This window comes from Triturus cristatus, chromosome 1_2, assembly GCF_964204655.1.
Source record: "Triturus cristatus chromosome 1_2, aTriCri1.1, whole genome shotgun sequence".
NCBI lineage: Eukaryota > Metazoa > Chordata > Amphibia > Caudata > Salamandridae > Triturus > Triturus cristatus.
Genome location: NC_140580.1, coordinates 832,066,735 through 832,091,367, shown reverse-complemented (window position 1 = coordinate 832,091,367; position 24,633 = coordinate 832,066,735). Strand labels below are relative to the sequence as shown.

The following is a 24,633-nucleotide window of genomic DNA, read 5'->3' as shown; positions in this document are numbered from 1 at the left end:
ACTGCTCGACCAAGCTACCACTTTAGAGAGTAAGGTTATATCTAACTTTAGCCTCTGCCAAACCTCTGGGGGCTGTGGACTCTGTACTCACTGTACCTATTTGGGAACAGTATATACAGAGTCACTTTCCTACACTGCAAGACATCTGTCAGGCGGCTACTTGGGCCTCGTTGCATACTTTCAGTAAGCACTATTGCCTTGACAGTCAGGTCCGGAGAGACGGCTTCTTTGGCCGTTCAGTTCTCTGTGACTTTCTGGTGTAATCTCACTTTGCAGACCCACCACCGGGGTTGGTATTGCTTGGGTATGTATTCTAAGGTGAGGAATCTATCACTAACGTGTCTCTTTCAGATGCACAAGTTACTTGTGTAACGATATAACTGTAAGAGACATTAGTTATTGATAGATTCCTTACCGCCCCGCCCATCCTCCCCATTTTGCGAACTATTCTCTAGGGTTCAGGTCATCCCTTTCAGGGCCTTAGTTCTATTGCACCAGTAGCCGGTCTCTGGCATGGCTCTGCGTTCATGGCGCAGAAAAGTTGTGTACAGAACTGACGTCAGCGTGCGTGGGCGCGTCTAAGTAGCTCCGGCGACGTCATCTCGGTGGCTACGACGCCAGCGACGTATGCGGAGCCGTACAACGATGCCTACCGACGCGCAGGGGTACTGCTGACAAAAACTTTCCAGATCCAGTCTGACGGCTGGGGATATTCTAAGATAAGGAATCTATCACTAACTAATGTCTCTTACAGATATATCGTTACACAAGTAAGTAACTTGTGCATCTGTTGCCCTGCAGGATTCCAAATCTGAATCGTGCAAGCGAAGGAGTCTACACCTGCAAAGTGACCAGCTTCTCTGGACAAGCCCAAGACAGCGCCAAGCTGGTCATCCAGGGTAAGGCATGAAGCTGATGGATATGCAGTGCTGTCATTCAGTCAGTCAAATAGTGCCATTAGAGTATTTGTAACTAGAGCTCCCTGAACCTTCCATGACCAATGAGGACGGCCTCCTAACAAATGCATCCATTGTCATAAAAATAACCTGCACAAGCAGAGCTGGAATGGTATAAAATGATGAGCTTGTAAATGTAGAAAGACCAAATATGAGTCATAGCTATTTTGAGAGATCATGAAAACATGCACATCCAAGGACACTCATAACATCCCTTAAGAAAAGTTGAAAGGTGGCCCATGCCAAGTTCATGCCAAGCAAATAGAAAAACGTCATATTTCATTATTGTGTACCTTTTAAAACCAACAATTTTAAGTGAACTCCCTTAGAAATGGATTGTTAGTAGCATGTTCTGTTGAAAATGTCATGCTCTGTACACTCCTGCCACCTAGTGTTGGGCACTTACGCTTTTCCTATGTAAAGGAGGGAGAACATTCTGGGGCAACCACAACCACCACCATAGACCAAGCTGCATTCCTTTAGAATCCTTGGTGCCAAGAGCCATCCTATGCTCCGGAAAGTCCTTGAGGCAAGGGCGCTGAGCCTATAGTTGAAAACACTCCAGACAAGCCGCGGAGCTCTGAGACACTGCCCTTGGTACCAAAACCCTCCACGCTAGACTCGCCACTGAGCAAGCCCCTTGTGCCTATAGAGTTGCCAGATACTCTGGACATAAAACAAATAAAGATCTACATCCAACCCAATTGTAGAAAAAACAATCCTGGCTCTTGCTACCACCACAGGACCCTGACCAGCTCCAATTGTCAGAACCCCATTGGAAATTCACTGAGCAAGCAGGAGTTAAAGGGCTCAGCCATGGGGGTTGGGGCCTTTTACTCCTGATATCTTGGGGCCTGACCGACTATAGGTCCTGAGTAACTGAGCCAAGTACTCTCCCTTTCAGCACTTCACTCTCAACAAATTGCAACATCCATGCCCAGCAATGGTGTCGAAGATCATGATTAAATTACAAACTGCGGTTTTAAGATTGGAAGAAGTCTTGGATTATAGGGGAATGTTGATTGTACACTGATGTACAGTTCCCATTAAGTCTCTTCAGGAGTGCATTTCTTGTGGCCCTGTGTAGGTGTCATGGGTAATACAGTCAATAGTCTTTGCTGTCTAATTCCAGGAGTTTTTTTTTTTTTTTTTTTTTAGGACTGCATGACTATTGGTTTAGTCAAATTGGGACCTCTCTCTTGTTTAGTTAGGAATGAATTACAGTGATGACAGATGTTGAAGTGTTCAGATATTTCACATCACTAAATGGTTATTTCCCACCAATTCATATTGTGTGATTGACACTTAACACAGCGATGTTACAACTTTCTTGAAACAAGATGTACACGTTCTCTCAATATAACCAGGGACAATGTTTGTCTGACATTCTAAGTTGTGTATAAACTAAATGCTCTGAACCAGATGAATAACATAGAGTGATGGTCTTTCACTGTGAAGCCCTGCAGCCACTCCCTAATTTGTAATACAGCTAAAAGCAGGTAGTCTTTAACTTTTGTTCTAAGGCTCTTCTAGCAACTCAAAATACCTGCAAGATAAACAATAGGGGAAAGTTCCTCTTTTGGGGTTAAAGTAAGGTTAAAACATAGGAGAGACACTGTTACGTGAAAAACGAATATGTTGGTCTGGGAATAATGTCGTTGAGTGCTGATCTCTGCTGATACACAGTAAGAAATCTGCAATCCTGCTTCCTCCTCTCTGCTACAGCACTCCCCAAGGTGATGATAAATGTTCGGACTTCGGTGCAGACCGTGCTCGCAGGCAATGCGGTGGAATTTGAATGCTTGGCCATTGGGGACCCTCAGCCCAGTGTCACGTGGAGCAAGGTGGGAACCCGGTTGCCCTCTGATGTGGTCATAGAGGGAGGAATGCTGAAGATTGAGCAGGTGAAGCAGTCAGATGCCGGACAGTACCGCTGCACTGCCACCAACGACGTGGGCACTGTGCATTCGCAGGTCATCCTTCATGTGCAGTGTGAGTTTCTCAAGTGTATGCGGCAAATTTGATTTATAGTTGAGTTGGTAGGCTCTGGCATGACCTCTTAGCCCTTTATGTATGAAAAGAAACTGTCAATAGCATTGTTCTAACTTATACCATCTGTTTCAGTAAACCCCTTACTGTCTGTGGTATTTTATACCTCAGTAAGCCTAGTTCAGGGGCACTTCTGCATTGGCTTTTGGAGTTTCAGGGTGTGCTGCGCTAGCCGAAAGCTTCAGCTAAACAATACTTGCAGAAAATAAATGGCCAACAGTACAACCAAGAAAACTATAAGAACTGAGGGTGAGGTGAGGGGCTTATTCATGTAAGGTCTCTATTTATCACTTCTGATTTTTAATCAGTTAAATGCTGTCTCTAAGCTGAGTACTGCATTAAACCTAAACGCCAGTCCTAATGAATCGTTAATTTCAATCACTTTTTTGAGTATCTTCAAAACTTGTAAGTTCTCTGTAGTTGCCTCCTGCAGAGCGGAATTAGTGTTGCTAAAAAAAGAAACAACAAGCTCAGAATCCAACACAGTTGCGGTTATGAACACTGTGAGGGTGTGGGCAATGCAGTTACCGGAAGGATAGTTACATTAAGGTAAATGCGCTGTCCAGTCCCCTGACAGGGTTCTTGAAAGCAATTTCTGGCAATTACTGCTGGGCTGGTATGGCACCGGCCTGCAGGCTTCTCTTGGCACTCTAGCAGACAAGCAGCATACACCGGTTTCTCTGATCAGGGACTTGCTTTCGTGCACTTTGAATGAGTGGACAGTGTAATGAACTTAATTTAATTCCCATTCAGTTAATCACATTGGTCTATCCCTGACAGTGCTGGACACTGCACAAGTATTCCTCATTCCTTACATTTCTCATTGTGTAGAATGAGAACTACTTATGCTGCAGGCAGTGTGCCTGCATTCCGCTTTCTTTTTTCATTTGAGGAAGGTAGATGCGAAATCAGTGGGGAAATGGGCATAGTTGCCCAATGATTTCCATCTGCGTACTGTAGCATAAAGAAAAACCAAATTGTCCAGTCCTTGTGACAACCTCTGAGAAGTGCGCTGCCTTTCTTGCCTTCCTAATTCCTATCCCTGTCCACGGGTGCCATTGAATTGTTACTTGTTTCCATCATAAATATTTTGCCCAAGTACAAAACATTATAGAGGACCATAACAGAATAACATAGTGTTGGCTGTTTCCCACCTATTGTATCTAATCTTTAATTCTTTGAATCTACCATGCTTTCCGATAGGCTGTGCTGAAGAGAAGGTATGTTCTGCATTCTTTAGTATAATCTTAATAGCATGTTAGAAACTCCTTTTTTGTTCTTCCCCTGAATGATTGTTCTGTTTGTATTACTCATGTGCAGCTGTGCCCCAGATTGCTGCCCACCCGGAAGTCAAGGAGATCACGACTGGATCAACTGCTGTGTTCCCATGCATGGCCTCTGGCTTTCCTGTCCCAAATATCACGTGGACCAAGGTAAATCTACCAGAACATCTTTTGATTGTCCTAAGTGACTTTGCTTAATGGCAGAAGACCATCTGAGCTTCAGAAGTCAATATCTCTTTGGACATTGGAGTAATTTCATAAAAAGCAACAGGAAAAAAAAAACTTTATTTTTTTTATTTCTCTTATGTTATATATCTGCCTTACCCCCTGAGTTCTATATGACTCTAGTCCTATTGCTCCTGTCAATCCGCTTTGCATAATCTGTTTACTTGATTCATTCCATGTTGCAATATGTCTTATATTGTTGATATTACTTATATAAAGACTTCAATAAAAAATTTGAATCAATAGGTTTATTTTGAATCTGCTAGGAAACCTTGGGTGCAGCAGACTGTTATTTGTTTACATTGCTTATATCTGATCTTCAGTCCTTATAGCCCTTGTTTTGTTATGTAAGGCCAGCAGTCATCTCGTAATTTCCTCATGTCAGTGCACTAACATGTAACACTTATTGGCACCTCAGGGTCCCTCTTATAGGATTAGACCTTACTGAGAGATCTAGTTGAGATCATTGACTGGATAATCAGGACACCCCCACCCCCCTAAATCAAGTGATGAAAGCAATGTACATAGATGTCAAAAATGCTTCCATACTTACAGTTAGACGTCTTGTTATAATCTGGATTGCCTTTTGACGAAGCCACAATAGTCAAAGTGGGCTGGTTCTGTGTATCATGGAGGTTACTGGTAAATGGAAGTCATCTTATGGAAACAGAAGTACTGTGCCGCAGAGGCAGAGAACATGACTAACCCATGCCCGTTTATAAGAGCAATTGTTCCTTGTACTGAAATGCATGTTGTTCCTATTTTCCCATGGGGTATTGGGTTACATTCTCCTATTAAGTACAAGATCAAAGGTGCATCTTACAATTATATAAAAAAAAAAAAATTACTTGTACAGTTCGTACTCCTGGCATCAGGTTTGTTGAACCCTGAAAGTCTCTTCTGAAATATTTCCTGGCTACTAATGGTGCGCCCCTATGAGAAAGTTTTTTTTTCTATTTTCATTGAGTGGAAAGGCTCATGCAGATTTCTTCTAGGCAGTTTCTTATTGCTTCTTTAAATAAGTTAATTTTCTATTCAGAGGAAAACATTCAAGACATCAGCCTATTCTGCATTAAGGCTTTCCTCATGGTATATGTCTTACATGCAAACACGTTCTATGCGTCACCAAAATACCTGTTATATTGTGGCAACCATGTGCTTTCCACTCACACAATTAGAAAGTTAGGGGATTGTTCCATATCCCTCTTGTAGCAGCCCACATATTGGCTGCGGAGAAGGTTTAGACTTGACTGAGATGACTCCATGATATATTCATGAGCATGCTCTGGTCATTGAATTCTCCTAACGGACCACCAACTCTGAAGGACTTTTACAGATTTAGTTGTGTTGCCACGCGAAGCAGCTCAGCAGTGACTAAGTTGGGGGTCAGTGGATTGCTGATCAGTCCTGCATGGAAACTCATGTATACCTTTTCCTGTGCCACCCTAATGGTCCTTAAATTGATCCAATAGTTAATCCTCCTTACACCCTCAGCTTGGCCATTGATTTTTGTACTTTGATCCCAAATTAAAGGCCATTGCTAGGACGCTGATCTCCTATCCCTGTGAGAAGGCAGACACTCCACATCACCATTCCATTGATCACATGAACCTTCCACATCTCCGTTCCATTCAGAACCTGAATCTTGTGTTCCTGTTGAACTGGACTTTGGTATTTCGAATCTTTCGGGGTCCTATCCGGCTCTTCAGTAGATGCCAAATGAGAACTGGACCGTATTTATGAATCTTCGCAAACATCACCAATTAGTTCTTAGTGTCAAAAAATAGCCCCCTTGATTACCTGTTGCTGTTAATGCATTTTAAAATAATTTGTCTTTATCTGTAGTAAAATATGGTGCCTGTAAAAATTGTTTGCCACCTGGTTAAGCTTCCAAACTGATCCCAGAAGAGTTTTTTTGACTGGTCTATTTCAAGTTTGTCAAGAAGATTAATATTGTCAGGCACTGTAAGCCTCTACGAATTCAGGCTCTTGTTCTCATTATAATTTTGTCTGTGAGCAGAGGATGCTGAACATAACTTTAATTATGCACCCACTGTATACAATTAAATGTCAAATGGTGTGTTACTTCCTTAAAAGGAAGGGACAGGAACCTAACATGAAGCTAGTGTATTAAATTGTACATGTTATGTCTTTCTGGGATCTGTTCTGTAGGCACTAATACAACCCTGTTAATCTTAACTTCCTTCAACTTTAATTCTACAGTGAATTTCATTGGCTTTTATAGAGGTATTGCTCTTAGAATGTTTTGCGACAAGCTTTTGAAATAGGCCCTGCTTGCTATTGTGAACAGTGTTATTGCAGGACCTTTGCCGGCTAAGCTAGTGCCCTATTCACGATTGAATGTATGGCAGAGGAGGGACATGGGTGGGATAATTTGCCACATGTAACCCCCTTGCATTGAACAAGAGTGGAGGTGTATTCTTTGAACACTCCGCTCATCCAGGGGGTTGGGGAAGTTGTCTCCTCCCAACTGTCTTTGCTAAGGATGAAGGGCTCTTATATTGATTCTTCCCACCTTGCAGAAAGTATTGGGAGGGGGTATTAAGCTCCCTCTCTCCACCTTTGCATTTAGGGAGGATTCATTATTTCAACAGCCCCCTAAGGCCAAGTATGTGGTGGGAAGCTCGAACATATCCTGCTAAGCCCATGGGTTGTTTGTTTGACACTTTCAGTAAATGCGTGTGAAGATTTCAGGTCTCATATTTGAGTGCCAGTAGAGCACACTCCACTTTTATTTTCCATGGAGAGAAAAAAAATTGTGTTTTTGACCTGAGCAATAAACGTGAGATTGTTTTTGTTGCACTACATAAATGATTGACTTACTGTATGCACATTATTATTTCAGCTGGAAGGCGATCTCCCAAAAGAAGCCACCATAGAGGACAATGTGCTGACCATTCCATCAGTCAAACTTGAGGATGCAGGCACTTACGTTTGCACGGCATCCAATCGTCAAGGACGGGTGACTGCCTTCTCCATGCTGAAAGTTAGAGGTGAGTGAACCTTGGTGTTAAATGAAGTCTTCCTGAAGAAGTTGACAAATGCAAGACCTGTGCAGACTGCTCTGCATTCTATGACAATCCTCATCGGTAGAGAGCAACAATTCGTTTTGGGGTGCTGGAAATGCAGCCCAAAGTCTTTTCAGTTCTCTATACCAGTCACTGGGTGTAGGTGCATCAACACAAGCTCATCGGCTCAATAGCTCAAGGGCGCCTTTTCAAACAGGAGAGTGGGAACACACTGCCTCGCATCCCAGCACTCAATTTGCCCCAATGCAACATAGTAATTGCAGTGCATGATAACATTTACTTCAATAGTAATTTTTCACCCTTGTTGGTGCAGCCTGCATGTCATTTCTGAGCGGAATGGCGTCTGTGCGAATCTGCACGTGCCACCTTGCAGCACGCTAAAGTCCTGCTGAAAAGTTTTAGGATCTAGTCTGATGCATGTGGAATATTCAAAAGGTGAGGAATCTGCAACTAGATAATCTCTACCAGAAAAAAACTTTACTGAAGGTAAATCACTTGTTATTCTCTGACTGAGCAGCCCTCAACAATTTGTGTGTGGTTTTTTTTTTTTTACGGGCACTTGTAATTCTGTCTGCCCTGGTGATTTATTTTAATCTCTATTAATGGGCGTAGTTGTGAGTGGTTGGTCAGCTCAAGGTGAGGATATATCAGTCCCTCAGTCTGGTCAGGGTAATAGCGCACTGTGTTTTTGCAGGGTACAAACTGATGGGTTATTGATTTGAACATGCAGTTCTGATCTAGATTTATTTGATGAGTGAATCTCTTGGTGTATGTTCTTCCATAGTTTCATGTGTCCCCCAACATGTTGGTAAATAGTAATACATTTGAGGTGATAGCTATAGCGCAAACCTATCTCCCAGCAGCCACAAAGCACCTTATGAACACCATTTTTATTGTAGTTTGAACCTCCGGAAAATGTGGTGCTGTCCATCAAACAGTGCTGTAAATGTCTAATATAGACTTGATGACAAAAAACAGGATGAGATATGGGGGTGTGATCCAAGCAGCAATAGAGCATACACTGTGCAGTTGTAAGTGGCATATTTACTGTGCACAAAACTAGAGTTTGAGACATAGCAAGATAAAGTAACATGCCCAGAATTCCTGTAGGTTTATTAAGTTCTGGTGACAAGGAATTAAAACCCAGGTGTCTGAGTCCCTGGGTAATCAGCATAGCAACTGGACAACGTCTCTTCATCCTCATTTAAGAGAGGAGTTCCCTATATTGATTGTCTTTCTGGCCTTGCATGCCCTGTGCCAGACCCTTAACTTGAAGACCTGTATTTTCTCATGAATCCCAAGTATGATGCAAGAACTTTGGACTGCAAAATTATTTTCTTGTTCAATGACTTTGCAATCGCTGTTCTAAGTAATATGTTTTCATAAATCCACATGCTGTTCTGTGTTGGAAAATAAGCCCATACCTTTTGAGTATTCAAGGATTACAACCCTAACATGAATATTACACACTTTTAATGTACAGGCAGTAAACTGAAAGGACTCCTATTCTACAGATACAATGTATGTTTTTAAGTCAAATTGACAATGTATGACATTTATGGCCTCGCCTCTGTGACTATATATTAAATGGTGGTCTGCTGTGAATGTCCAGCACTGTTTTGTTTAATAAGTTGTTCTGCTACATTATTTTTCAGAAATAATGCAATTGATAGCAGCAAAAAGAGAAATAAAAGGCACATTACCTGACTGAAAGCAGTCCCACTGGACAACGAAAGGGAAAAAATACATGCCACGGGTACTATGTCTTTGATTGAACATTAATTTGTTTAGTTGGTTCCACACTTTGACTATCTTTTAGACACATCTGAGAATGTTATTGCTCAGCAAAGGTGTCCTATTGGTAGTTTGGCAGACCAAGGTGTGATGGCTCTCTGCTTGGCTAATTAGCGTATACCTATGCTGTGTCCCTTCTGACGGTAGACTTTATAAGTAAAGTGCTATCCATCTGCTAGCCTGTTGTGCCAATTAGTGTTTAGTTCCCAGTTGAAGTCAGCTTGGTTAACTTGAACACTCCTGTAGTCCGCAATCCAGCACCAACTGGAGAGTTATCTTAGGTTCTTTTAGCTCATCCAGGAAGAACGTTGATCAAACGAAGAAACTACTGAAGACCTAACAAGATGGTGTGTGGTCTGTGTGATTAGCAATAGAGGGAATTTCAGAGGGCCTTAGTATGCGAGACATGCATGCAGAGGTAATATTATAAATTTTGTATTTACGGTGATATATCAATGGAGCATTCATGTAGAGGATTAGGTGGGTACAATTTCCCCGAAGAAGCACTGCAGCATCTGTTAAGAAGTGGTATGCAGGCACCCAACAAGTGGAAAAAAGGAGCTCTAGTGATCAGACAAACACAACCTCAAAAATTATTTTAGTGTCTACCCCCATGCACTAACCAACCAAAAAAACAATAAAAAGACAACATTTGAGGTCCGAAGGTGAAGTGATGTTTATAATTATAATAGCTTCTTAAAGATTTCTTTCCAGTTCTTGATACAACACAGGACTACTTCTTTGTATGAAAGTCCTAATATTCTTTGTTCATTCATTTCGACAAAAATGAGTCAATTTTGAAGAAAAGGGGCCAACACATTGCTGACAATCTTTTCAATTGATCGATATCCAAAAGATTTTTGGTTCATTCAGTTTGAAAGAATTGCAGCCAGCCCTCGTGTTCTGCATTATGAAGGTTCATTTTGGCCTTCTTATTATTACAGAACGAGTGATGCCGTATTTTACCAACAATCCACAGTCCTACCTTCCCTTGCCAACCATCAAGGATGCTTACAAGAAATTTGAGATCCAGATTACTTTCCGCCCAGACACTGCTGATGGTAAGTTGGATGCCTTATACATGCTCTTTTGTGGTGCTGTTTATTTGTTTATTCCTTCTAATGCTGTCATGGTGCCGCTAACAGTTTATAGATATATAGATGTGTATATATATATATGTGTATATATATATATATATATATAATTTTCTTTTTTTTTTTGTGTGTATTTATAATATTGTATATATGTAGCTTGTACATATGTAGCTATAGATATATAGATTGTATATATATATGTAGCTATAGATAGAAAATAATGCTTACCCATAAATGCTTTTACATTGCAAAACATTTTGCACAGTTTCACACGAGACTCATCCGAAGTCAGCAGCCATAGAGCTGGACAGCTTGGTATAATTTCACACAGAAAGGTTTTTGTTGCCACCAGCCGTACAGTCTACTTGATCAACTCACCTATGAACACATTGTCTCAGAAAGTAAGAGGAAGACGTAGTCTCAATTTTCATAACAGTCTATGCCCTCTTGTTCCAAGGAATTTCTTCACAGAACATGGAATAACGACGAACATTATCCAGCTCGTCATTGCTACTTTTTTCACCTACTCAAGTCTCTGTGGCTAAGTATTTGTGCTCCCACAGAGCTCTCTGATAGACAAACCTGTATCATTGTAGGTCGAAATGAAACCTAGTTTGCTGTAGCCATTAAAACATAGGTGAAGGAGAAGTTGAGTCGAAGCCACTTTCAGTGTAAAACAACCTAAATACGAGGATTCAAAAGTTGGTAACTCTGCTTGCAATTCAATGGGGTATTTGCTGGTCCATTGCCTCTCACCATTGCTGAGCATATGAAACAGGTGATCACCACGACAGGCATTGGATTCTTTAACCTATAGTCATACTTAATATAAAAATCTTTATTTTTGATCGTGGCAATGTATACGAGTATCAAGTTGAAAATTTTAATTGATCATAACACAAGACCAGATAAAAGAAAATTCCCTATATTGATGTAGTCACCAAGAAAAACTCTACTTGTCAATAAAATTGAATTTGGTTTACCACATAGTTGGTTACCGGCTGTCCTGAAGGGAAATTGGTTCTCTCTCTTTTGAACAGTGAAGGTGTCACAATTTGCAGCGGTGTATTTTAGTTCAGTTAAATGAGGATTATAGACGTTCTACTTGGATACCTGATGTTGGTGTACATTACCAACGACAAGCCATTCTGTATTTGTTATTGTTCAGATTTAAATAGACATGTAATAACATCTTGAATTTCTTAGTTGCTTTTTTTTTTTTTTTTTTTTTAACTCTAATTGACAATTTACAATTCCTTACATTGTTCGGATTTCTTTCTGCCAAATTATCATTGGGGTTCTCTCTTCTCTCCTCTTGATCACTTGTTTGTCGCTCCCTTACTTTTTCTTCACCTTTTGTCCTCATAAGGTATTGTCTCCCTTATTTCTTTTGGTTTTTTTGTCTCATATTACTGTTGTTCCTCCTGACGTTTCCCTTTAACTCTTCTCACGCTCTAGGAAACTTTTTCCACACTGCACCTTTTCTTGTCCAATTTGTCACACTCTGTTCTGCTTAATCTCATTATATTTGTTTCTGCCTTTCTTTCTTTATTTTTATTTTTCCCCTTTTTCTTAACCTTTTATCTCTAGCCCTCCTTCTATACTCTGGTAAGTGAATCTTTCTGTTCTTGCCTGTCTCTTTTGTTGTAATGCATTAACGGAATGTTTTGTAAATCATGTAAATTCTAACAGACAGATTTTTCTTTTGTGCATATTGTTGCCATTTTTGTTGGACACGGACACACCGCGTGTATACTAAAACTATACTAATTTAGTTATGTGAGACAGCATATTGCTAATGGAGCTACCAAATTTTATTTCGATTAGAAGGAACCTTAGAGCTGGCACAATTAAACTTTGATTTCAAGGATACTTAAAATACTCTTTCCTTATAGCTACTGTTTCTCAGGGGACCTATAAAGAAAGCCATTGTCCAAGTGCTACATGTTTGTTTTTCTGTTTCTTTTTTTTTATATATATTTTTATTGAGAAGTACATGTCAGTTTATAAACAATACATTAAAAAAAATAATACAGATATCAAAAGATACAATTTCTGAGATACTCCTAAAACATGGAAAGGAAGAAATCGTAAAGGTGGACTAGGGAGGAGATGATTTAGATAGTATACAATATGTAGTAAACCATATATTATAGATAGTTGGAGGATAGTAGCGATAATATCATACTAATATAATATTTCAAGTGAAGATATTCCCACTAACTCAACAATTTCCAATAGGTGAACAGTGAGTCCTAATTCAAATAACAGTGTTACTGGCTAAAGCATCAACAGCCCTAATGGTAACATCAACAGCATGAATATAAATAATGATGGTAATTAATTAATAAGGAAATGAAAAAGGAAGTGATTCCCTTATTGTAGTTCCTAATTAGAAATCTGAAATATTGCCAGAAATAGAATATTTATTAGCAAATAAAAGGGTTTACAAATTTGGATGCAAGTTCCAACATTGTCCTGCAATCTATAAATGAGTTTTTCATATGATGCTATTTTATAAATTTCAATAAGCCATTCATCAGCTACATGTATGTTGCTTCTTTTCTTTCACAGCACTTTTCTCAGTATTACATTTTATAGTATTTTGAGATCCTGGCCTATTGAATCATTTGCACTTCTATTATTAGCTGGCCCCACATTTCCAATACTTGTTTCAATTTACTACTTAATTGTAGCATAGCTCTGACTCAAAATTGTCCTTGTGGTGGTTACAGTACTAACTCATGCCCTGTGTACTGCACAGATGTTCATTTCCCTAGAGATTCTTTTTTATGTTCATGTTCTTTGTTGAGATCTTTAAAAGGCCTTCCAATTTGTTAGTAGATGACCCAGGGATGGACTTAGAATAGCGAGTGGATCCCAATTTATTCTAAAATTCCATTTTAGCTATATACTTCATGGCATCTTAGCCTTGTATTGAATCAGTAGCCAGCAATTTAGCAACAGTTAGCAACATCATTTATTAATATGCTACAGCAATAAAACGTTACAGGAATAAAAACCACAAGGAATATTTTTGTACGGGTTGTAAAATGATTGAAAGCATACATTCCAGTGGTCTAGAAGGTCTAAATGCCACTGCCAAACCTTTCTGAAGTGTTTGCCTGAAGACTTAATAGCAAAGTGCAGCATTCCCTATATTGTGTGAAACATGATTTCCAACACTCTACAGGGTTCTAATATTTTGAAATTATCTAGATCCAAAGGTATGCAGTGTATTATAAGCTGAATAGTCACCATGTATTTGTGGTGCTTCCAAATCCTCCTAGGCCAGGGTTTCAGGCAGAAGAACTATCTATGCAGCTACACAGACATCTAAGCTGTAGAGTCGTCATTGCTAGAGATGTAAATCTTACTTAATCATTCAATAAAACTGTTGGCATGCTCTACTTGCAACATTCTGCTCGTCACTCTGCCGCACTTTGGATCGCAAAGCATCAAGCTGCAAACAAACAGTAGAATGTGCATACCATCTGATGCGTGATTTCTTTCTCTGGGGATGGATTAGTCGCATTAGCTGACAGAGCTCGTAAGCAGGCTATGAAATAAGAGAATTGCAGACAAGTCTGTTCAGTCTTTAAACTGTTAGCAACTGTAAGAACACAGATAAACCCTTTAAACATTGTTTTTCACCCCTATTTATACAGTTGGGGGCTTATCTGTTTTTCACGTCAGAGCTATCCCTTTGGTTTATGTGCTGGATAGTGGGTGACTAAATGATAGCATTAAATGGAAGCAGCTGTTTACCTGTTTTGCTCCATATCAGGCATAACGTGCCTCAATGATTCAGTGACTCAGCCACCTTCAGGATCCTAAGAAAGCTGGAATATAGTGCAGTGGGGAGGAGGAGGGTGCTGAGATCAGTAGTGGCACAGGAAGCCAGCCTTTAAAGATCAGAAGAAACTCTGGCTGAAGCATTAAGAGGGGTTTGAGATATCCCCCCAACTTCACCTGTCGAGAAGGATGCAAAGACAGCATTTCCCTCTCTTCAGTGGGCTATGATCTGCTTAGAGGCCATCCTTGTCCAGTGCCTCCTGAGTTCTAGGAGGAGAAATAATTAAGAAAAGACTCATGCGGCCTCTGGAGCCCCTCATGATTAAGTAAATGTGTGCTAGAACCACATGCCCAACCCAACTTGAAGCACTGCCATACATGGAGTACCTTTGTATTTCATTTTATGCAATACAAACTCCCATTTGTAACTTGCAGCAAAAAAAATTATTTCGATATTATGGGCAAGGTTTACTGTCCATCCATCGCAATGTTGCTGCTGAGTCTCTGTGCTTTGCTGGAAATCATAAAGTTGGCTTGAGGTATGTAAAAGACAAAAATTGTTTCAGAAAATGAGATCATTTGGGGTTTATCTAGCGCTTGGTTGCACTGAAGTGACATGCCTCAAAAGCCTGAGAGGGCTCAGCATCCAAGACTAAGACCCCTTTTAGAAGACTCGTAGCAATAAATTGGTGTAAGCCATGCATTGCAATCTGCCCAGACATTCATATTAGTTAAATCAACTCTTGGCGGGGTGTTGGGGGGGAGGGCGCTGGTGGTAGGTAGATTGATTTGCGGGGAACAGGAGATTTAGGGTAATAGGGAAAGGTGGTGGGATGGCGAGTTAAATCTGGAAGAAATGGAGTTAATGATTTTATAAGCTGGTAATGTCCACCTTCAATGTTGTATATTTTCGCTCTCTAAAAAATACAAATACATTCTTTTGAAACATAACATGTGGAGAAGAATGAAACTTATCTAGCCTCCTAGTTTTATGCATTAAGATTTGAGTAGAGGAAGATACTTCAACTATCTTGTGATGGATGGATGGATGGAGATTGGAGGTGAAAGCCTTAAGTTCCCAGTAAATAAACATTATAATAGAATGAGAGAAATGAAGCACAGATCATCATTAATTGTGATATGCTAAGTTATGCATGTATTTTTATTTTATTTTATTGAAATTGGGGCTCAATTCCTTGGTTGTGCATCCAAGACCTGATAAGTTGGGCCAATAAATCATGCTAAAATGAGCATCTAGGAAACCATATTTTCTATAAGTGTCTGTTGATAACATATATTAATCGGATTGTCTGTTTGAGTCTATGGAGTGTCAAGTGACAGACGGTCAAAGAACACAATTTTAATATCATACTGTTCACTATCCCCATCAAGTTCAGTGTATGAGACATGCAAGATATGGGCTCCCCTCAGATTTTTGGTTAACCTTCATGCTGACAAAAGGATACAAGAGCGCAATGTAACCAGCACGACAAAGAAAAATTATGTTCTAATTCTTTGTCAGCAAAAAATAGGCTGGGACATTAGAAGTAAAATATAGAGTTGGATTTGGCAATAGATGTTCTTCCATGCTCTGCTGTTGCTATGATACCTCCTGCTGTTTGGTGTGTGGACATGTCTTGCTTGAGATGTGTCCTTTTGGTACTTTTCGTTTGTCTTAAGCAGGTGGTTGTCTGCACTGGTTCTCTAATCCTGTGAGAGCTGGAGAAAACTAGCTTGCTAATTTTAATTTGACTCTTCTACTTTTGTCAGGTATGTTGGTGTACAATGGTCAAAAAAAGAACACAGGTGGAGATTTCATCTCCTTTGGTTTGGTGGGAGGCCGTCCAGAACTCAGGTAAGAAACCATAGCATATTAGAAGGCACTTAAATATTTATTTTAATTAAAAACAAGTATAGACAGCCTTGCATTTTAAGTACTTGTTCTGAGCATTGACCCTGTTATACTGCCTAGTAGATTGTAGTGGTGGCTCTTAAAATTGCTACATTTTGACATCGAATCGCAGATTCACACTTTTCGTTGTAATTGTTTTGGCTGCTTTATTTGTTGGCCTGTTTATGCATTGAAAGTATTTTGACAAGTTGGTACACCTGCATGAAGGAATTCCACAGAACCACTGTACATTACTCTTATTACTTACCCTGGTCCTGTCAGTTGGGCTACAAGGTTACTCATTTGATTTAAGCCTTTTGATGAGATTAGACATCATACGTAGGCACCTGGGTACCCAGCTTGCCTGTGGTCTCCAGCCTGATCCAGTGACACCACCACTGCTTGGATTTTCCCAACCGGGTTTTTTTGCTCAACGTTCTTCCTGCCAACAGAAGCCCCGCCCACCCCAGGACCTACTTAATGCAGGCTGAAGCGCGACCAAATTTGTAGGCACCTGGGCAGTCAGCTTGCCACTTCCCTTTGGCCTCCAGCGCCTACTTGTTTCAGCCTGATTTGGTAACACTGCCTCTGCCTGGGTTTTCCCGCTCACCAATCTTCCGGTCAACAAAAGCTCCGCCCACTCCAGAACCTACTTAATACAGGCCATAGCTTGGCCGCGTAGCGGGCGCACAGAAGGCAAGCCCGTCTGTGCCTATCCGTGCCTGGGCCATACCCAGCGCCACCACACCTGTCCATCCCGCTCCCGCAGATGCACCATTGCTTAGCTCTACACCCTGGATGTTGCAATTAACACTGCTACTGCGCCAACCTATTCTCCACAGTCGGACCTTTCACCTGCACCCACTGCCACTTCACCTGCCCCAGCAAACACACCAGCCCACCAACTAGTCCCACCCAGAACACACCACAAACACCACCTGAACACATACACCAACTCGCTTGTGCCCTTGTCAACACACCATCAAGGTTTGTGACCTCATCTCCACCCTCCCGACCAATGTCGTCTTCCTCACTGAGACCTGGCTCTGTGCCCAACATAGCCACCACAATACCCAAAGGATACAATATCACCCACTGCATCAACAAGCCTGGTGTAGGGACCACCCTCATACAACAGGAATTCATCCAATACACCACCACAAATGACATCACCCCAGCTGTGGAACACCTCAACTTCTGACTCCAAACAGACTGCAAAACTACCATCAGGGGCACCCTTGCCTACCGTCCTCCAGCACCACGTCCAACCTTCTGCAGCTTCATTGCTGACTCCATCGCCCCCCTCACTCCTAGACTGACAGCTACCTTTTCCTCAGTGACCGTTACTTCCATATCAACAACCACAATGACATCAACACTCCCATCCTCCTCGACAGCATGAACAACATCGGACTCACCCAACTCGTACATGACCCCATGCATACAGTATGCCATACGCTAGACAAAGTCTTCACCTCCACAAACCGCATCAGGTACAGACACCCCACGGAACTCACCTGGACCGAGCACTCCATCGTCCACTTAAACATCACCAGCTCACGGACCTCGTCCCCCAGTCTGCCAAACACCCCCCCCCCCCTCCACTGCAGCTTAAGAAAAGTCTCAAAGTACCCTTGGATCAACGTCCTCAAGACCACCTACGCTCACCTGCTCCTATAACCTAGACCAGAATGTCAAACTTCACCAATTGGATCACCAACTGTGTGGATAGTATTGCTCCCATCGGCAAAAACACCCACAGAAGGTTCACCAAGCAGGCTAGCTGGGACACTGAAGACCTTAGAACTGCTAAACGACACTGTAAACAACTGGAAAGGAGATGGCGCACCAGCGAGGACACGACCGACTAGAACACCTTCAAGACAGCCCTCAATCTTTACCACAGACAGTTAAGAGAATCGAAGAAAAAGGACTTAGCCTCACTCATCAAATCCAGCTCTAGTAACCGCAAAGAAACATTACCCCCTTACAGGAACTCCGATACAACCGTGAAACGTCTTCCACGACAAGATGGCCAACACCTCCAGAAACTTCAAGCCTAAGGCCACTGATTTCCTCAAGCAGCACTACGACCCCAATACCACCACAAACGTCCGACTAACCAAATGGAGGCAGCTCACCCCACATGGCACCACCTCTACCATGAACTCAATCCACTGACCCATGCTCTCACCACATCTTCAATCTAGGCGAATCCAGAATCATTCACGTACTTACCACCTTGTTCACCACTTAATTGCCACAGCTACCTTCCCCAAGGACTGGAAACTTGCAGAAGTCATCGCCCTACTAAAGAGACCATTGGCAGACCCTAGTGAACTCAGCAACTACCAAACGATCTCCATGCTCCTATTCCTGACCAAAATATTAGAAAAAACCATCAGCCAACAACTCTCCTCACATCTGGAATGGATCCTCCTACTCAACTCCTCCCAATGTGGATTCTGCAGCAACCACAGCATGGGACAGTCTTCATTTTGGCTACCCATTACATCCAAGCCCTACTCGACCAAGAAGGGCCTTTGGGTCTGATCCTGTTAGACCTCACTGCAGCTGTTAATATGGTCTCTCACCAGATACTCATCACAAGGCTGTTCAACATAAGCATCCAAGGATCCACTTATAGACGGATCATCTCTTTCCTCACAGGGAGAAGGCAAAAAGTCCACCTTCACCTTTGAACCCAAGGAAATCAACATCATATCCTACGCCAACAAGACAGAACTCATCCTCTGCCTCTCCGAAGACACCACCAAGACCAAATTCCCGAACTGCATGACAGACGTCGCCAACTGGTTGAAGGAAAATTGCCTGAAGCTCAATTCGGAGAGGTACTGATTTTCAGAAACAAAAGCTCCCCATGTGATGCATCCTGATGGCCCTCAGAACTCTGTCCTACTCCCACTGACCACTCTAGGAACCCAGACATCATTCTGGACAACAGGTTAACCATGACTACACAGGTCAGCTCAGTCTCCTCCTCCTCCTGCTTCTTCATCCTCCTCATGCTTTGTAAGATATTCAAATGGCTACCGCAAAGCTCAAGACGCACCATCACCTAGGCCGTCCAGCCGACTGGACTACGGCAATGCTCTGTACACAGGGATTGATGCTCACTTCCGATGACTACAGACCATACAGAACACCGCAGCCAGACCCGTCCTGGATCTCCTCAGATTAACTCGCATCACTCCCTACCTCAAGGAACTCCACTGGCTCCCTGTACAGAAAAGATGCCTGTTCAAGCTTCTGACCCATGCATACAAGGCCCTATACAACTGTGTACCCGCCTACTTAAACCGCTACCTGAACTGCCATCAGCCCACCAAACACCTCTGCTCCGGATCCCTTTCTAAAAACCCTCACTTCCCCACATCCGATGTAGCAGATGTGGAGGTTGCTCCTTCTCCAATCTATCAGCAAAGACATAGAACGAGCTACCCTTTCATCTAAGAACCTTCCCATCTATTCCAGATTTCCGAAAGTCCCTGAAAACCTGGCTATTCAGCTAATCAACTGGACCATGACAGCTCTGAATGCCCTCACGGGTGACAAGAAGCTATCCACAAATCTACTGATTGATTGATGGATTGAAGTGTTCATAACCTCTTCTGACCGAATTAGTGAAATTGATATTGGCGTCTCTAAAAGATCTGCTTGCAGATCAATTGTGGTTGTTGGAAGCTGGCTCTTTATATAGTATACCAAAAAGAGGTATGCTGTGTGAAGAGTACAGGTATCCCTTATGAGTGGACAGGGGCGTGCTCTAGTAATCCCAAGGTGCTCTATCTAGGGTAGTGTGGTCGAGCAGCCTTAGGCTTATCAGAGAGGAGTGTTAGACATTTGTTGTTCACACATAGTCAATAAATGATTCACACACTCAAAAAGGAGATCCACACCAATTTAGAAAAAATATACTTATATATATATGTTTTGTTTTTAACACCAAGACCTACTTAATTGGGTAAGTGCTTTGTTTTGAGATATCACTGTGTTGAAAGTATACAGAAATACACTTGTATTTGGTGAGTTATCACGGTTTTTCAGTATACAGAAACATACTAACATTTGTATCTGTAAAGCGGTAATGTTATCATATGGGAAAGAAACATGTACTGCATACGGATACTTAGCAGTGACTCACAAAACTGTCCTTCTGGATTTAAGGTAAGTATGGAGCTAGGTCCAAAGCTACACTAACAGGTCACCTTGTCGGCTCTGTGGTGTCCGGGTGCAGTGCAGGTTTGGGTGCCCCGTTTAAATCAATGGGGAACGGTCTGGATCAAAAGAGGCTGCAAGTAAGGATGGGGGAGCCAGTTAAGGTGAACCCACAGGGGACGCAGAGACACCATTGATCCACTGGAACTCGTGCTGGGGGGCTCATGTGCAGTAGTGCTTTCTCCAGCGGGGTTGCATTGTGAGAGGCACTTGTGGTTTTTGGTTGCCTTCAAACACAGTCTGCAGGTGGGAACTGGAGGACCAGTCTGGCCAAACCCAAAGGTGGATTCAGCTGTGGAGGGTATCAGGACCCTGTGGGCACCGTTGGTCCACTTCTCAGGATGGGGGACTCAGTTGCAGTGGTGTCTTCAGGTGTCAGGTTGCGGCAATCCAAAGGCTCTGGTGGTTCCTGCTTTCCTGCAGGAAGAGACTGCAGGTGAGGACTTGGGGGGCCAGTCTGGTGGAGCACGGAGAGAGGATCAACTCTTGAGGGTCTTGAGGGCCTCTATGCCACCGTTGGTTCATGGCTGGCCAGTTGAAGTCATGGGTCACTCCTCCACAGTCTTTGTCCACGGCATATTGACACTATCCTGAAAAGTGCACCCCACAGCTACGCCCATTAGATTTTACAGCTCGCTCTGCCCCCACTGTGAAAGATCAAAGGATAAGCGAATCAAAATGCAGCCACACCCCAGCCCTAATGACATCCAGAGATGCACGCCCTGTGATCTGGTGACAAGAGATGCTGTTCTGGCGCTCTGGTGCCAGCTCAGCCCAGGCCAGGGGTCTTCAAACTGAGGGCCGAGCCCTAGGGGGGGCCTCAAGTGATACAGCTGGGGCACCAGGCTCTGGTGAAAACAAGCATTATGCTGATAACAGTGCTGAAAAAAATGAGCAGCAGGTAGCAGCTCTGTAATGGGCAATCGCTAACTTTTGTCATTTATATCCAAGCTGGGAGTATGTGTCGAAAGGAAAGGGACTCCAAATATTCTCAAAACCCCTGCCACCCCATTTCTAATAATCACTTTGTGGATACTTTTACATGTTAGTAAGGCCCGCCTGACCAGAATATTATGTTTGGCAATCATCTATTTGACTACATTTTTAAACAAGCATTTGCAATGCAATAGGTGTCGCATTTTCAAAACTTTGACCTATTGGTATTGTACATGACAATCCCTTTTATTATTGCAGGTTTTTAACATGTCAATAAAAGGCATTGTCACTTACAATGCTAATAGCTCAAAATGCGAGTCCTATTGCATTGCAAATGCTATTTCTTGTTGCAGTTTTTTAAACCTCTTACTATCTCCAGCTGTCCTAATTTCATTATCTATCAGTTAAGCAATGGGATCCTTACTCTTTCCTCAGTCTCCCTTGCTCCCAGTCGCTGCTTTCTGCCTTCTTCTAATATAACTTTTGCTTGCTTCCCTTGTTATCCTCCACATTCCACCTCCGTGCCCTTCCTTTCGTTACCGTGTTGCTTGATTCTTATCTTCCTTTACATCACATGAGCAATAGCAGCACCATTGCCAACGCCTATGCTGCTTGTCTATATTTCAGGTTCGATGCTGGCTCTGGAATGGCAACAATACGTTACCCCACACCTCTCAAGATAGGAGAATTCCATACAGTGACCCTTTTCCGAGACCTGACCCAGGGTGCACTGTCAGTGGATAACTACCCACCCGTAAATGGAACCTCTCAGGTAAGTACCTCAGTGACTAAGCTCATTCAGGCCTTCAGAGCATCTCCAGATACATGCTGTGTATTTACAAAAGGACAGAGTTATGCAAGAGCCGGTGTATTTCAATTTGTTTCTCACATTCTGTTGTCTAGATGAGTGGTCCTTTGTCATACACTATGAGGAATGTGGCCATGTCGGTCTGTTATACAGCCCTATTAATGCAGTGTTGTTTTCAGCCTGTTCCTGGTCAACTGATATGTAGACACTACCGTCAAGGACTATTTTACAAATTTGTTTCATCCTGTTGCTTGATGTTCTAGCAGTGCCCACTTTTACAGGTTACAAAAATGTTTAAACTTTCAAAATGAGGTACCATCGGCATGCGATGCATTTCAGAAAGCAGAACTCTCTTTCGATGATGGAGTTTAATAAATCCACCTTTCTGCAGGACATTATTAATCACAAAGCACCTTATAATGTACTATCCAGCGGACTTTAAATTGTATTCTAACACTTGCAGGCAGTCAAAATAAGGTCTCAAAATGCAATAGGTGTGGCAATACGTCCCAGCTCCCAAGCCCAGGCACACAGCCACGATTTACATTGTGTTATGAAGACCAACCATCAAGACAGTGCCTTTATCCCACATAGCTGCCAAAACTGAGGCAACAGCACAGCTGTAGCCTCTGAGCTAACACCTAATGTTGGACGACAACAGACTATTCAGTTATATCACCAGTAGATATTGTTAATTTATTTTTACTAGTGACGGTTAGTTGTCTAATAAGTATCTTAGACTTCTCACTTCCTCTGACAGAGGTGCTCAAGAAGCCATAGTCTGGTGCTGGACATTTTGACTCCATATGGTCCCTGTTTGCCCATGCCAGTAGTATGTTTAAGACTCTTCACTGTCAGGCCAGACAGGTTACAGAGGTGGGTAGTTTGAATACTAGGTATGAACAGACCTGACCTACATTCTTGTAGTTTAGGATATTCTTCAATCAAAGAGCCACACTAAACCAGTTTGAACTGCAGAGATCTGCCACTATTCAGTGGCTGTGAGAAGATACCACATCAGAGAGTGGTAACCCACAGCGAGGAGCGGAAATACTTTGTTCATTTACATAAATAGTTTTTTTTCTACCTAAAAAGTGATGTTATGTTAACAAGATTTCTAAAGCGCACTGTTACCCTGAGGTGTCCTGGCGCTGTGCGCTATCTGCCCAACAAGCTGAGTAAAACAGTAGGAAAAAGATTTTTATGAAAAAAGCCAGGTTTGTAGCCCCTTTCTGAAAGAAAGAAGTTCAGAGATAATATCCGGGACCAGCCTCAAAACCGAGGCTGGGCAAGGATCCAACGGAGACCCAGAGCGAATCTCCGAGAGGAGTTTTATGACTCCCGGCTGTTCAAGAGGTATAAAATGGTCAAGAGTAAGACAGGATCCGTTATGCTCTTGACGTCCTGACAGCACATCCTGATCAGATGGTGTGGGTGTAAATGTAAAGGACGAGAAAATATTTTCGACCTTTTGTAAAAAGAAAGCAGCCAGAGATTCACAAAGTTCTATGGTACTTTAAATTTTAGGACTAGCAAGGGTCGTTAACTGAGAGATAGTTCTAAAAAGCTCTTTAGAGGAAGAGCTGGCACCTCTAATCTGTTTCCCGTAATAGTGCTTTTTTGTTTTAAATAATAATTTCTTATATTTGGCCAAAGCTATCTTGTAGGCCTCCCTGCTGATATTACTATACTCTTTTCTCCATAGTCGTTCCGATTTTTTACATTCTAGCTTTTGCTTTTTTAAGCTCTGAGTACCATGGCGCAGTAGGATGTACCCGCTTGGTAATACACAATTTGTCTGGCACTAATTTCCTGTAGGCCGAGTCCACCCAGTCTGTGTAGACGGTTGCTGCCTCGTCAATATCATTTATAGGAGCAAGCAGTGAGCCTTGTAAAAGATTACTTAGGGCGAGATGATCGATGTTTTTCCAACACCTAGATTTTAGAATAACTCTATCCAGCGTTTTGTGGTTTTTGGGATGAGGTTGTTTGAGTTCGAATAAAATGGCTGAATGGCTGTATGATCGGTCCAAGTAAGAGGTAATGATTTTAAATAAACCGGATTGGGATGGTTAGAAAAAAAATACCATCCAAGGTGTGGCCTGCAGAGTGAGTGGAGTCTTCAACCAGCTGTTTGAGTTCGCCTCCGCTCAGTATTTGGTGAAGTTTTAAGTTGTCAGGATCATTCAGATCTTCAAGGTGAAAATTGAAATCACCCATAACAGTGAAATTCATATTACACAGTCCCTCTTCTAAAAAGGAACCCAAAGAGTCTAGGAACGCACCTCTGGGCCCAGGAGGACGATAAAGAAGGACGCAGTTAAAGGTCTCATAATTTGAGATTTAAATGTTAATCAACAGCTCTTCACAAGTTGGATTTGAAGCATTAGTAAAGCTAGGTCTTAGAGAGTCATGATACAGGACTGCTAATCCACCACCTCTTCCGGAACGTCTGTCTTGGGTGAAACAAAGAAAGCCAGGGGGGGTGGCTTTAAGCAGGTCAGGCCCTGAGG

General features: G+C 42.2%; 1 protein-coding gene across 18 annotated transcripts in view; it reads left to right on the top strand.

Annotated features, from left to right (window-relative positions):
* Positions 1 to 24,633, top strand: part of HSPG2 (heparan sulfate proteoglycan 2) — a 903,404-nt gene that overhangs the window by 806,574 nt on the left and 72,197 nt on the right. For 11 of the 18 annotated variants that reach the window (XM_085608919.1, XM_085608917.1, XM_085608923.1 and 8 more), the window contains 8 exons: positions 802 to 899; positions 2,682 to 2,948; positions 4,326 to 4,438; positions 7,380 to 7,527; positions 10,302 to 10,418; positions 12,042 to 12,059; positions 16,017 to 16,101; positions 21,940 to 22,084. In XM_085608919.1, coding sequence (XP_085465045.1) covers positions 802 to 899; positions 2,682 to 2,948; positions 4,326 to 4,438; positions 7,380 to 7,527; positions 10,302 to 10,418; positions 12,042 to 12,059; positions 16,017 to 16,101; positions 21,940 to 22,084 — 991 coding nt within the window. The remainder of the gene's footprint in view (positions 1 to 801; positions 900 to 2,681; positions 2,949 to 4,325; positions 4,439 to 7,379; positions 7,528 to 10,301; positions 10,419 to 12,041; positions 12,060 to 16,016; positions 16,102 to 21,939; positions 22,085 to 24,633) is intronic. The other 7 variants (XM_085608925.1, XM_085608920.1, XM_085608915.1 and 4 more) reach the window with 1 other exon arrangement.